The sequence below is a fragment of the Pantherophis guttatus genome, chromosome 3, assembly GCF_059756535.1.
Source record: "Pantherophis guttatus breed Tessera chromosome 3, ASM5975653v1, whole genome shotgun sequence".
Lineage (NCBI taxonomy): Eukaryota > Metazoa > Chordata > Lepidosauria > Squamata > Colubridae > Pantherophis > Pantherophis guttatus.
This window is the reverse complement of record NC_142065.1, coordinates 189,363,500-189,378,043: the sequence shown is the minus strand read 5'-3', so window position 1 is coordinate 189,378,043 and position 14,544 is coordinate 189,363,500. Positions and strand designations below refer to the sequence as shown.

The window sequence follows — 14,544 nt, the reverse complement described above, 5'->3', positions numbered from 1 at the left end:
GGAGCCTCTGGGTGCTCCTCAAGGGGAGCCCCATGTAGAGAGCATTACAATAGTCCAGACGGGAAGTGACGAGGGCGTGAGTGACAGTGCGCAAGGTGTCCCAATCCAGAAAGGGGCACAACTGGGAAATCAGGCGAACCTGATAAAAAGCCCCCCTGGCCACGGCCGTCATATGATCATCCAAAGACAGCCCTGAGTCCAGGAGGACGCCCAAGTTGCGAGCCCTCTCTGAGGGGGGTAAGATCTCATCCCCAATAGTCAGCGATGGTGTAAGCTGGCTATATCGGGACGCCGGAAACCACAGCCACTCAGTCTTGGAGGGGTTGAGTCTGAGCCTGTTCCTCCCCATCCAGATCCACACGGCCTCCAGGCAACGGGACATTACGTCAAGGGCATCATTGGGGTGGCCTGGGGTTGAAATGTACAACTGCGTGTCATCGGCATACAGTTGACACTTCACCCCAAAGCCAGGTGGATGATGTCACCCAGCGGCTTCACATAAATGTTAAACAGGAGGGGCAAGAGAACCAATCCCTGCGGCACCCCTCAAGTGAGGAACCTCGAGGTCAAGCTCTGCCCTCCCGTCATATAATATGAATAAACATATAATGAATAATGAATTACTTGAACCTTGGCCATATTATATGGAGACAGTATCTCAAGAGATTTGTGAAACTGGTTCAACCTGCAACTTGAACTCTGGATGTAGGAATAAAAAATAGTGGGTGCTTGAGGTGAGGCTTGCTTGACTCACTTCATAATGTGAGAAGTCAGTCTTGTTTTTCTTGGGGGGGGTGTTATCCTACTTTTTCTGCTGAAGGGGGCTTGCATTTTTGCACTAATATTTTATCTTGACAATTCTATCTTTATTCCTGCATCTTTCATTTTGTTAAAATACAGATTAGCTTTCCCTTCTGAACAGTAAGGCAGGATGCAAATTCAACAGGGATAGTAACTATGTTTCAGATGGTCCTAGAATTCAATCTATGAGTTATGTGTGCTACTTCAGAGATACGTTGCCTGTGTGATATCCCACAAATGCCTTGGAAACTTTAGGCATAAGCTGTTTTTTAATTTCTTCTAGAGTTTAACATTTCCCTTCTCCCCCCCTTCTTAATATTCCTGTGAACTGTTGCATGGTCTCAATGAAGAGATGTTTTTCAGCCGGGGGTCCAGAGTTCTGCCCATTATGTTAAAAATAAGAACCATTTTCAGTACCGAAAAAATAATTCCAATAGTTATTTTAATGTGATAATGGCAGGGGCCTTCCATATAACAACCCGATTAATAGTTCTTATTCTGAAAGCTGGAATATTTTTTTGTAGATATTCTATCAGAACAAGCAGTATTGTTGGACTTTAATTCCCATAATTCCAAGTGGTTGCCTTCCTGTATTGAATTCCAGTTCCTATTGTCCAGCCTCAGCAAGTTGATGGAAAGGAATAATCCAAAACTGCAGAGGTTTAAAACAAAGATGTGATGTGTCCATAAAAATGAAGTCATTCAGGACTCCTCTGCTTCAAAGTCCCAACTCCTCCTGAAGAGAAAACAAAATCCTTTGTGTGCTCCATTGTATGTGTAAGGCCAGACACCAGGTGGGATAGGCCCATAGTCATTGGGATGTAAAGTTTCAAACACTCCTCAGTAGTCATTGAAATTTCCAGGACAGAAAGTTAAAAATAATCCAATGCTTTACTTGAGATTACTTTAGGTAGTTCAGGCAGAGGGATGGACAATATACTAAAAGTTATCTCGACGTTATCCTGGATACCCACATGCATCAAAAATGTATCTCCTATTTTCCATCTACACACAACAAGTATATATACTCAAATGGTGTCTCTGGGTGTGGTATGATAAAGTAACAAATAGTTCTATCTTTACCTTGAAGAAAATGTACCTAGGAATATTAGTGTTTAATTGACTACAACCTTAATGAAACACTACCTGGTTGGGCATTAGTTTTCCTCAATGCTTTCAGCCAATCATTATAATAGATCTGGACAGTATTCTATAAATTAATATGACAATTTTAACTATTTTTTTTTTATCATTTCATAATTTTCAGTTTGGGTATGATTGACCCTACACTGCGGAATTTGGTATATTTCTTTTCAATAGACAGCTGCATGAGTATCTTAGGTAGAAAACTACACTGCTCACTTAGCTCAAACATTTTATGTTAATTTTATTCTGGAAATTTTAGCATAATAGACTATCCCAAATTTATAGGTGGTATCAGTTAATGCTATCCAGGCATTTTCTTGGGTAGGTTTGGAAAATATTTGGGAAAACGTAATTTTGAAAAAGATCCTTTTGAGAGGATGGCCTAAGAATGCATATTTCACTAGTAGCAGTAGCAGCAGAAATATCTTTCAAGTTCTGTCATTATAGGCCTCAATCTCCATTCTTTGGCATGATTTAATCAATGAATCCCAGAGAAAGAAAAAAATCTATATGTTAATAGTGCATGGTCTTGAATAATATACTCAGCATGCTTTACATCTACTTGAAAGTCAGTCCTTAGCAGTCGGTCACACTCTGTCTATGTTATTCACACTATAAGGTCAACAACCAACAGAGCCAGAATGGATTTCTATATATATAAGAACACTCTTAATCAGAACTCAGTGGCAGGATTTAGTATTGGTTAGGTTTTGAAAAACCAGAATTGCTCCTGTCTCTTAACCACCCATGGTGATCACTTCCCATAACTTTTTACATCCAAGCTGGCACATTTTTGTTACTTATAAAATATCTTACAAATGATACGCAGTGTCAAGTTCTTAAGAACAATCAAGCTCAATTAAAATTGCACAAATATGTTACAACAGCATTACTTGTTATAAGGGGCAGTTTTAACTCCCAAATGAGTTCCTAGTAATGTATGGAAAAGTGATTTCTGAAATGCAATATTAATTAATCTTTGAGATGGTTTCTAAAATTAAAGAGAAATTAGGAAATTTTCGCTATATACCTCAAATATCATGAAATCAGATTAATCATATTTCTATTGGGGGGTGACTTTTGTTTGTTTTTGTGGTCAGAGGAACTTTCAAAACAAATTATATATGTGACAAGGAAGCACAGTACATTAATACATTAACATTAACGTTAATGTTATAGAGACTACAGTACTCAACACAAAGATCAGGAGGCTATTTTTAGGAGCTAGATGAAAATGTATTAGGAGCCAACCTGCAACTAAACTTCATTCTATATGGAACTCAAATATTCCACGATAGCGTGACCATTTCCCTATTTCACTTTACGATGAATTCAATGTGTGTTCCAATTGCAAGGCAATCAAGCTTGAGCTAACTTCAAAACACACATTGTTCCTAAATTGATGCATGATGAATCATTCACAATGCTCAAGTAAATGTGAATTATTACCAAAATTAATAGTTTATATGGATCTTCTTATTTCAATGTGCACCGGCATTAGAAGCTCAATGAGAGAAACAACTAATATAAACACAGTTCTTGGTTTTTCATCATGCAATCAGGCCTTTGAACCATAGATTAGTGTAAGGAATCATTTAGACTTAATTCACTGGGTGTGCTTCCGCTCATATTTGTGAGACTGGCCATAAGGGATTTAACTTTGTAGGCATAGTAGTCCCTTAAATTGACAGAAGGAACTACTTTCATTCCATCCCCAAAATCACAGCTCCTCATGGCACTTTCCAGCTGTTTTTGGCGCTTATAAAAATGAGAGAACTTATTGAATATAAGTGTAATAGGAAGGACTACAACTAAAATGCCAGCTAAGATGCACGCAGAAGCTGTTAGCCTGCCTGCTATGGTCAATGGGACAACATCGCCATAACCAACTGTAGTCATGCTAACTGTAGCCCACCACCAGCAGGCAGGGATAGTTTCCAGGGCTCGGTTTTCTTCTTTTTCAATTGTGTAAGCCACTACTGAGAATATAGAGATTCCAACTGAGAGGTAAAGGAGAAGAAGCCCTACTTCTCTGTAGCTATATTTGAGGGTAGCTCCAAGAGATCTAAGGCCTGTTGAATGCCGAGCAAGTTTTAAAATACGGAATATTCTCATCAGTCTCAGGACTTGGGCTACTCTACCCAAATTGGCTAATGTAGGACTACTTTCCACCACCAGGTTGACTATTAAAGTGATATAGAATGGAAGGATGGACATGAGGTCAATCAGATTGAGCGCATGCTTAAAAAACTGAAGGAAATCTGGAGCAACTGCAAACCTGGCCACCAGCTCAAAAGTAAACCATGCAATACCAAAATGTTCCACAATTTCAAATCTAGGATCTTCCTCTGAATTCCCATAGCTGTTAATAATTTGGAAGTCTGAAAGGCTGTTGAGGCACATGGTTACTATTGATCCAAGAACAACCATAATAGAAAGAACACTGAATATTCGGCTCAAGACCGAATAGCCAGGATTGTCTAAAGCTAACCATAGTTGCCGCCTCACTTTCCCAAACCGTTGCTGGTCAAACTTAGCAGCATCATTGTAGAAGGCCAAGATCTCATCAAATGAAGAAGAGGTACTTTCTTGGTCACTGTGATCTTCCCATTTTTCTTGATCTGGTTCCATTTTTCTCCCATGGTAGCTATAACTGCAGCAAGAATCAATAAAGAATTCATTGATTCCCCAGTATTCAATTTCTTGGCTGAAGGAAAAGACACAGAGTTCACCCATCACATGTAACTTTCCAGTATCATAAAAATGGAGCACATAAGGGAAAAGTTCAGGATTTCTATCAAAGTAGAACTCATTCTTAGTATCATCATAGTCATCACAAAGCTCTAAAATTGACTCCTTTGAATTGCAGCTCAGCAGCTTACCGAGTCTTGTTTCGGGGAATCTCAATAGTGTGTTGTATCTCATCTTTTTTTTAAAGCCTCCAACATTGAGACTGATCTCATTGTCTTCAAAATAAGTATCAGACAAACCCCTTAGATTCAACCCGGTCATTGTGAGTATTTCCAAGATCTAAATGGAGAGAGTATACCTATGGAATAATAAAAACAAGGCAAGCCATGTTAGCCAATAAAACAGAAGGAGAATTCTCCATTACTCCTTTTTATGATACACTTGGATCAAATACAGTCATATATACCACCACCCACCTTTTGAGTTTCCCACACCATCAGCTTCTTTCTATGAGATGCAGCTTTTTTACTTAACTGGAGATAAGGTGGGCAATTAATGCTCAAGCACGAATCAATATATTATATTTGATTGCCCCCTTTCCTTTTTCTCTACTCCCTTTGGCAATACAGTAACTGATACAATAACACATGCAGCTTTTGGTTGTCATCTCCCCTACTCAATCATTTTGGTGCTACTGAAAATAGGGCATAGCTTTCAATGGGGAGACTAGGCAGATCTGAGGCACCAGGTGCAACCTTTCCCTAAACTCAGTAGCGCTGGTGAGTGGAGCAAAGGTGAATCCCTGTGCACTTTTCCTTTCACCTTTTTTTGGCTGTTGGGTAAGTCTGTCTGCACCATCACAAAACCCAGGAAAGCCAGTGATTTATGGCGATGAAATTGGTAGAGTAGCTCTACCGGCAAGCAATCCTCCCCCTTCCCCACCGCCCCCAAGTGCTCCAGACCCATTTTTGACTGTGAAACTTCCCCTAGCCGCCCGCTAGCATTGCTGGGCGGGGTCCTTCTTCTAGGGGTTAGTTGCCTTGGCTCCCAGACTCAACACACAACCTTTGCACGATGGACCGCGTTGCCTAGAAAAGATAAGTCGGCAAAGACTTACATCCTGGACTAGCCGCCCGAGAATAGAACCACCACCCAAGGCGAAACCGTCGCGCCGTGGTGCTGAATGGACAGCTCCCGTTCCAGCCGCGCCTCCCGACTCAGCTCCAGGCAGCGGCAGCGGCTGCTGCAGCAGTCATGGCGACCACCGACAGCCCCCCGCGTTTTCCAGCCAAGCCCTGCCCGAGGATTGGACGCGCCTCTTCTCCCCCCCGCTCCCCAGGTGGGCGCCGCCTTTTTTTTTTGCCGGCGGTTTAGATGCTGCAGCGGAGCGAGGCACCTGAAAGACGCTGGAGGCGAAGAAGGAAAGGTGCCCACGATCGGATCGGCTCGGAGGGGGCTGAAAGCTGTCTAGGGAATTCCTCACCATCGTGTACGGTCTGTTTCTTTGCCACCACGCTGGTTTCAGTGCAGCCCGAAGGGATGGTATATCACGACCCTCATTCTTTTCCAGCAGAGTTAGAGACCTTCTGCCTGTTTATTTCGATTGGTTTGCGTACATCTTTTCTTTAAAGATCGAAATTCATAACCCGCTCTTTTTTTTTTCTCCCCCCCACCAAAAGGAGGTGGCTTCAGACAGTCTTATCCAAAGTGGTCTTCTCCACATATGTTTCCAAGATGTGAACGATGAACGAATTATGGGAATTGTTCAACGCAACTAATGGGCAACAGCTTGGAGAAGACAGGTTAAAGACACACGTACATGTACATGCTCTGTTATCAGGCTGAACATAGATAGAAAATGGGTCGGATAAGTTAATAGAAGAAATAAAATTTCATCCAAATATTTCCACCAATATGTAGCTACTAGGCAACTTGTTATTAGCACAGTCACCTATAATGGTCTACTCAACTAACTACTCATGTTAGTCTGGTTTTCATGACACACTAAACCATAAACTAACCACATGGATTGATTCTGCATGACACACCAAACTAAAATGTGATTGCACTGGGTTGTATGAACCCAACCAGTTCTGGGGCAAGGTGCATATGAAGGCTTATCCTGAGGCATATTTTTGATCTTTTCTTGGACCATTTATTTGTTTTTTCTTCATAGTAAAACATCCCCAAAGAGAATCTTCCTTTTCCCATTTCCACCTAGGTCTACTGTAGGATCCAGACTCACCTTTGATCCCCAGAACAAGATCTGTGTTCAGGCATACTTTTGCTCTAGTTATTTACAAATCCTAAACCTTGATTCCTTGCTAAGTATTTATGTTTTAGACAAGGAGTTCCAGAAAATCTCTACTGACCTCAGTGGGATATCTTTTCCAAGGCCTTGAAAAATTCTGGTCAGTCAATACTGTAAACTGCAGCTATTTCAGAGCAGAGTTGTTGTTGTTGCTGCTGCTGTTGGTGTCTCTTTCTCTTTAAAGATAGCACACACACACAAAATTAGCACACCACACATAATTAGCTCCCTTTTGATTATCCTTGATACGTCTGTTAAGGGGGTCCTCTATACACAGCACATACAAGATTTTCTTTTGCTGCCTGAAAGAGAGAAATAGATGTCACCTGCATTAGCAATTGAATCTCACTTTGGTTTCAGCAACAGATTAGTCACTTCTGCCATTCTTGGGGCACCAGGAGTCTTGGATAGACTGTATAACATGCTGAAGTTTTCAGAGTCTTTCCCAAGTTAAATCAGGTTGGAGAAATATATAAGGTAGATAATTTTGGCATGGGAAATAAACAGTGAACAGTAGGCTCAACATCTTCTGATCTCCAGGGTCTTCTTAAGGTAGGAATACATAACCAGAGTTGCATGAGAAAACCGTAGGTGTGCCCCCCACTGTAAAGTCCATCTAAAGATTGCTGCCCACGTTAAAGGTTGAATGTGGTTTAGGGGGATATTTATTAAGCACATGGGGAATATTTTAGCCTTTATCCTGGCTCCACCATCATGGTCCTGTCAGTTGAGAAGGAAGATCACAAAAACCTGGAGGAGGTGTCCTAAATACAGATACAGTCATTCTAGACTACAACAAATATGCCAAGCCAGGAATGGCCCCATAGTTCTTATCCTTGAATCAGCGGGTTTTGATCTGAACTAGATGTCTTCTCCACTTTTAGGAGCACATGTATCCAGGTAGAGAAGTAAAACTGTTGATACATGAGAATCTACTTTTACTTTCATCTGTGAAGCTCTAACTCTCATTAAAAAAAAATATATCCTGGCTTTTGAATTCGGCTTGTCTCTGGATTTCGTCATTCATTTGCCCCTTTCAACCCTTTTGTGAGCTTTCTCATGTTCTGAGAGTAGAGATAACCCAGATAATGAACTGTTACCTGTGAAATTAATGTATCTATCTACTTTCGGAATATTATTCTTGCATGTCACTCAAATCCACTTTCCCTCCCCAACTGTTCACCCTTGTTTTAAAGTGGATATATTTTCATTTGGCAGAACAACTTTGGGATTAGCAAAAGATCTTTCATTTCTCCCCTTCCTCTGAAGTTCTGCAATTGTCTCTTCTCCAAAAACAAAAAACAAAAAAAAAAGGGCGCTTATTCTTATCATGACAGCCACCATGTATGAATGTATGAATGAAAATCACAGGCAGGGATCTGAAACAGGGAAACAGAGAGGCTCTACAAATCAACTACTTGGCCAATAATCCCATTTTCACGGTAGATACATTTATACACACCACTCATATTACTGATACATCTAATAGTGATACAATTATGTCATGTTTTGGGCTCCACATGTCTTAGGCTCCACATAGACTGCCCATATCACACTCTAGACGTACAACAGAGAAAACACTAGTTTTTCAACAGTGCCATCATACTGGTAGAATGGAGTCCGCAAGGGACATTTGCCTATTTTACTGCAATTTTGGTATCTTGGTTCCTTTTCTCATGATTTCGTATTTAAGTTCATCTAGCTTGGGTCATGAGTCCTCATGCTGTGATTTTACAAGTTTCCAGTATCTCTGAGTGTATTTTATTTCATATTTCATTTTTTGAATATGTTTTATTGTACTTGACATTTTGTTTAACACTTTAGGGATTTTTTTTTAAAGGGCGAGCTGTTGGCTCCCAGAACAAGCAAAATTGTCAGCTGGGAGAACATGTGAATCCATTCTGCCATCTCCAGCCAGCCTGGTATCAACCTGATGATCAGCATAAAATAGGTGCATTTTCTTCTCTTTGCAAATTATCGAGACACCGTGACCTTTCTCTATATATCTCCTCTTGCGTGATTCATCTCTCTTTGTGTTTTCCAGAAGCTGGAATCACATTGATGCAGCTAAGGGCAAAGCTAACTGAAGTTCACAGTTGTAATACTTTTACTGGAAATTAATCTGCCTTGTGTCCACTTTGCAAAGACAGGTAGCACCATGATTTATTGTGGTGATTTCTCAATTAAAAAATAGGAGAAGTTTAAGAACATATATCATTCTCTAAAGCTTGGTGTCTTTCCAGAGCCCTTCCAAAATGAGCTATCCAATTGTCCCAAAGGTGCTTTTCAAAAGGCAACTGGACTTTCTCTGTTTTTTCTTGAAGATGTTTCACTTCTCATCGAAGTAGCATCCTCAGTTCTAACTGAATGCTGGGGAACGGAAGGATATATATTCCTTGCAATCATCTGGTTGTTAGCACTTTGACGGGTACCACCTACAGACAGAATCTTGCTAGAATAAGCACTCTACTCTCTGCATCTACCATATATTCTGTGAAATATTAGAGAGGGGCTCTCTTCACTCTTTCTCTCACACAAAATATGTGGACTGTGTTGTCTCTTAATCCTCTGAAATACACCCTCTCCTTTCTGGGAATCCAGACTACTACATTTCATTATATCGTCACACATTAAAAAATGTGATATTTCAATCATATGGTTGTGGCCCCTTGGGTTTTTTAATCTCCTCATTGTGGACATCCTGGTCCTGTTAAACTTTGCCCCCTTTTTTACATTTGAAGATACTTTTTGCAAGTGTCTCACTATACTACCATAGCCTCAAGACATTTTAAAACATGTTACAAATTATTCCAAGTATGTATTATTTACTTTACAATATTTATAACATACTCTAATTCTAGCAGATTCTGAGCAGGCTACAACAAGGTCAGACAAAACAAAAAAACACAATGCAAATAATTAAAATAAAGCATCTCAAACTTAAACATTATAATATGGTATATGCACCCATGAGATTAAATTAATATTTTGGGTAACGAAATGTCTACAAGAAGAAAAAAAAAGCAAGCCCAGAGAGCATCAAGGACCTCTCATTTCCACCCTGACCCACAAATATTCTTCCTGATTAGAACCTGTAACAGTCCCTCTTTTGAGGACCAGATTGGACACAGAAAGTAAATTCTGATATGCCATTACCTGATGTATTCCTGTGCTTCACTGCAAAGTGCTTTAAAGAGTCCAGACATTGTACTTTATACTATCCATAGCTTCTGGATCACTTCCAAGAGCATCCCCGCATAGACAATTTTACATAGTCCAACTATGTGGTAATCAAGATGCAAATTATCCTCAGGACTCATTTGTCTATGTAAGTTTGGAAATAACACATACTGTAAATTGGGAAAGTTGGAGGCTCCCCTGAGCCATGGTTTCTACCCGCTTAAGCAGACATTGAAAGGAAGAGATCTTCCAAGTCAAGAAACCATGCTTTTAGGTGGAGTGCAAGGCAGTCCAGAGTATGCACCTGAGCTAATGTTATTAGGTTGCTAAGATGTGTATTGACAATTAGCAACTCCATCCTGGTAGGATTTTGCCCCAGCCAGATCATCACAGCCTCCAAGCACTAGGTCAGGATTTATTCAGCATGTTTGGTATAGTCCAGGGTAACATAAAATGAGGATAGCATCCACTTTTTAGACTTCTTAAAAATTCTAAAAAAGAATTTAGTAAAATTCTGGCTTTTCAGAGGGCCTTCAGAGATTAATTGTGGAAACACTAGCACCTCTATTAATATATTATGACTACATATTATAACTTGATACTGTTTATTATTTTGTCTGTTAACTACATAGAATCCCTCTGGATTGAAGCAAGGCTAGATCTCATAAATAAATACTAACAGCATATTGATGCTACTTCATTCTGAACCACTGAATTTCTTCTCCCAATCATTTCATGTAGATATCAAATAACAGTGGTGGTAGTGTACAGCCCTGAAGTACCCTCCATTGGGGGTTCCAAGGACTGAAGCATTGGCCTCTCCATCACCACCAACAGAAACCTCTTGTCAAAGTAAGGGTGGAACCACCACAAAACACTGCCTCAAACTTCCAACCTCTGCAGATAGTTCAGAAAGATACCAGAGTCAATAGTATCAAATTCTACTGTGGAGTCTAATAGGACCAAGAGTGGTGTTCTAAATTCTGATGAAGGTTATTGACCAAAACAACTAATGCCATTTCTGGCCCCTTCCAGTTGAGGGCAATTTGAATGTACTTCCCCGCCCCCCCGGTTTAAAATGAAAAATTATCTTGTGAAATAGGTTATTAGAGAAAAGTCCCTAATCCAAAAGCATGCTAAATATTTCATGATTAAGTGGAGATTTGAGACTTTCTGACTAATTGTTGTCCCTCTAGTATATGAGTTTCATTGGGAACTTCCAAGAAAACTAGAGTCTCTTAAGCAAATCATAAGCCAAGTGTCCTGGGATGCTAATCTAATCCCCTGCAGCTGCCTTCTGAATAAATTAAAACGTCTAGGAATGCCTCTGTCTCACTTGTTCTCCTTCCAGAGAATGGGAATGAATCATGCTGAATACATTTTCTGAAGCACAACCACATCCAGTTGCTGGATAAGCATTTGCTTTTTATTTCTGAGTACCATGCTGTCCACCAAATGTCAGAATTAGGCAGTTCTTTATATGGACCCATTTAGAAATTCCAGTATTTGAATATTTGTATCTGACAATTCCTGGTCTGTCAGTACACGTTCACTGGAACAAGGCTGGATTAAAGTCAACTGATACCCTAAGCACAAGTGATTTCCTAAGCACAATCTAACAATGGTGGCCCCTTCATTGCTTAGCTAATAAGACATTAAGACTCAGTAATTGTTTATTTGCCTGGTTAGTCTATTGTTTATTTAATCTACTCTTTTTTCTTCTTTCTCCATCCTCTCTTCTATTTCCTGTATTTTCTGTTCGTTTTTTGTAATCAATTGCTGAAAGTTTTCAAACTTTTCATCCATCTTTTGTATCTTTTCTTTTAATTCTCCCATGTCGTTTCTCACTTCTATTTCTCCTATAACATATATATAAATAGTATATATGTTATCTTGTTTTTTTACCTTTCATTCATGGCAAATGGAATGCCAGGATTCCTGGCATTCCAGGAATGCCAGGAATCCTGGCACTTCAATTACACTGTATTAAATATATTTATATGTAATCAATAAAAATATTTTTTTTAAAAAAGACAGTAATTGTTGAAAACTAAAGTCCCACCTCTTTAGTACTTATGTTGATAAAGAACTGCTGATTTGCTTACAATCTGGAGGTTGTAGGAATCTCAACCAAAGTCTTTGAGAAATATATGGAAGGCATCTTGTCTATAGACTCATCTCAGGCTTGTGGACTATAAACAATAGAATCAGGCTAACTTTGCCTTTTTATGCACTGTCAAAAAACCAGCATTGCAATGGTAGGAGGATCTTGGGAAGCTGCAGACTGGGCAACCCATATGTAAAAAATTTCTCAGCCCACAGAAGGAGGGCATGGGAAATATTTTAGAAGAAAGCCTCCCTAGTTTTCCAGAGAGTAAAAAAGAAATGACAAGAGAAATACTTTCAGGCTTGGAGAATTCTGTTGATCTATGTAAAGATAGAGCTACTACTCTTGGTGGTCTCAGGCACGAAAAAACCAGGTCCACATGTGAAGGTTCAATTTAACTGATTTATTGCTAAAAGCCTATGAACAGGAATCTTCTCAACTAATGGTCAGCACTTGGTTAGAGCTAGATAAGGTTCAATGACAGCCAAGAACAGCTGGCTTTAGTTCTTTGTTGCTACCTAATGACTCTAAACCAATCCCTCTTTTTACACCTCCCCCAATCTTTCTCCTTGAAGTGGTGCTTCTTATCTGGATTACCTTGCAGAGCTAATAAATACAATAAGTGGAGCATAAGGTACAATAACATTGTTTCAGCAAAGAAGACTGACCGCTATAACCAAGAAGTTTATGATCAGTGAAAGCTTTTCTAACAAATCTAATTTACTGTTCTTTTTCGGGAAATACAGTCTTCCTATTCTGATGCACTTCATATGTACTATCATATCATATTTCAGCTTCTGTGATCCAAAGGCCACGATGCTGGGGATCATGGAGGTCAGAATCCAATACATCAGGAATGTCCAAGTTATTAACAGTGCTTAATAGTCCCTGTAAAAAAAAACTGCAGTCAAGATGGATGAAAAACTGTTGAGATATGCAGCTTGTTCTCCCTAGCTGTGACAAAAATACCTATGCTAATTTACACCCTTCACTCCAGGCAAAATAACTGAGCTGATTCCTCATTTTCTCTTCATATTTGTAAAATAAGCATCAGTCTCCAAATTCAAAAGAGTGTTAAGTAACAGAAAGACTTTTTCTTTTCTTTTCTTTTCTTTTCTTTTCTTCTCTTCTCTTCTTCTCTTCTCTTTTCTTTGCCTAGAAATGTCTTAATTGCATGTTGTGAATGTGACAGGTTTATTTTCATGTTTCAGTCTATTTCAGTCCAAAGTGAGATAATTTGAATTAATGATGGAAAAATCAGGAAGTGTGATAGAGGAGATTATTATAGCCTAATTAATCCACAGAGGTTGGAGTCAGCTCAAAAAGGCATTTGACCCCAAAGGGCAGGGCAGCTTCCTGCTGTGTGGTTGCTGGCTCAGGCTTCCAGGGAGCAAGCCATCTTTTAAATGTTTATTGCCTTGGAGTCATCTAGATTAAACCTGGCTGATTTATGGAGCAGGTAGTTAGATACTCTGTATTGAGTGGACACATATAAAAAAGGGTGTGTATATGTTGATTGAGTATGTACATTGTTCATACCAGGGATAGCCAGCCCGAGGCCTAGGGCTGCATCTCTTGGGTGTGATCTCTAACACTTCTCCCCAAATGGCCCTAATTCTATGTTTTTGAATAATAGAAGGAAGAAATTGTCAATCATATTAGAAGAATATTCAATTACTTCACAATTAATTAAATATACAGTACATGAAAATAAATTAAATCAAATTTCTGTTTTGTTCTTGTTCTTTTTGTCCATTTACCGATGAACTTGAATATAGATATTGGGTATACCACTCAAAGATCTACTACTGACCTGAAAAAGTTGCACATTCTTGGCAAGATTGATTGACTCTGGATTTCTGACTATGTTTAACAGGAGGTGTGTTTATGTTTAAATATTGGGGATGTTTTAAAACAGGGAATTACTTTGATTAGGAGTTGGAAAAGAAGAGACGCCTTCCAGCTAGAAAGTTTTGGGCTCCTGAATAATGGTCTAATTATCCTGGATCCTGTACTTGCAGCACAATGATAGGTCAAGTGCAGGGGTGGGTTCTAACGGGCTTTACTACCGGTTCTCTTTGTGCACACGCTTCACCTCTTTGGGCAATCCGCTCTGCCACACCTCTCAGCTGGGCGAAAAAGAAGAAATATAAGGTCGGAATAATGCAGTGGCGGGCGGGAGGGCCCATCTCCCGAAGAAAGAGAACCGGTTCGGTGATGTAATAGCGTCACTGCTACCGGCTCGGCCGAACTGGGCCGAACCGGGAGCAACCCACCACTAGTCAAGTGACTACGGAACAAGATGATT

General features: G+C 39.7%; 1 protein-coding gene across 1 annotated transcript; it reads right to left on the bottom strand.

Moving 5' to 3' along the window:
• Positions 1 to 1,224: 1,224 nt before the first annotated feature.
• On the bottom strand, positions 1,225 to 6,218 carry KCNS2 (potassium voltage-gated channel modifier subfamily S member 2). Its single transcript, XM_034422506.2, has 2 exons — positions 5,756 to 6,218; positions 1,225 to 4,996 (listed from the first exon to the last, which is right to left on the bottom strand). The coding sequence occupies exon 2, from the start codon at positions 4,957 to 4,959 to the stop codon at positions 3,526 to 3,528; it is 1,434 nt and encodes a 477-aa protein (XP_034278397.1). The 5' UTR covers positions 4,960 to 4,996; positions 5,756 to 6,218; the 3' UTR covers positions 1,225 to 3,525.
• Positions 6,219 to 14,544: the final 8,326 nt, after the last annotated feature.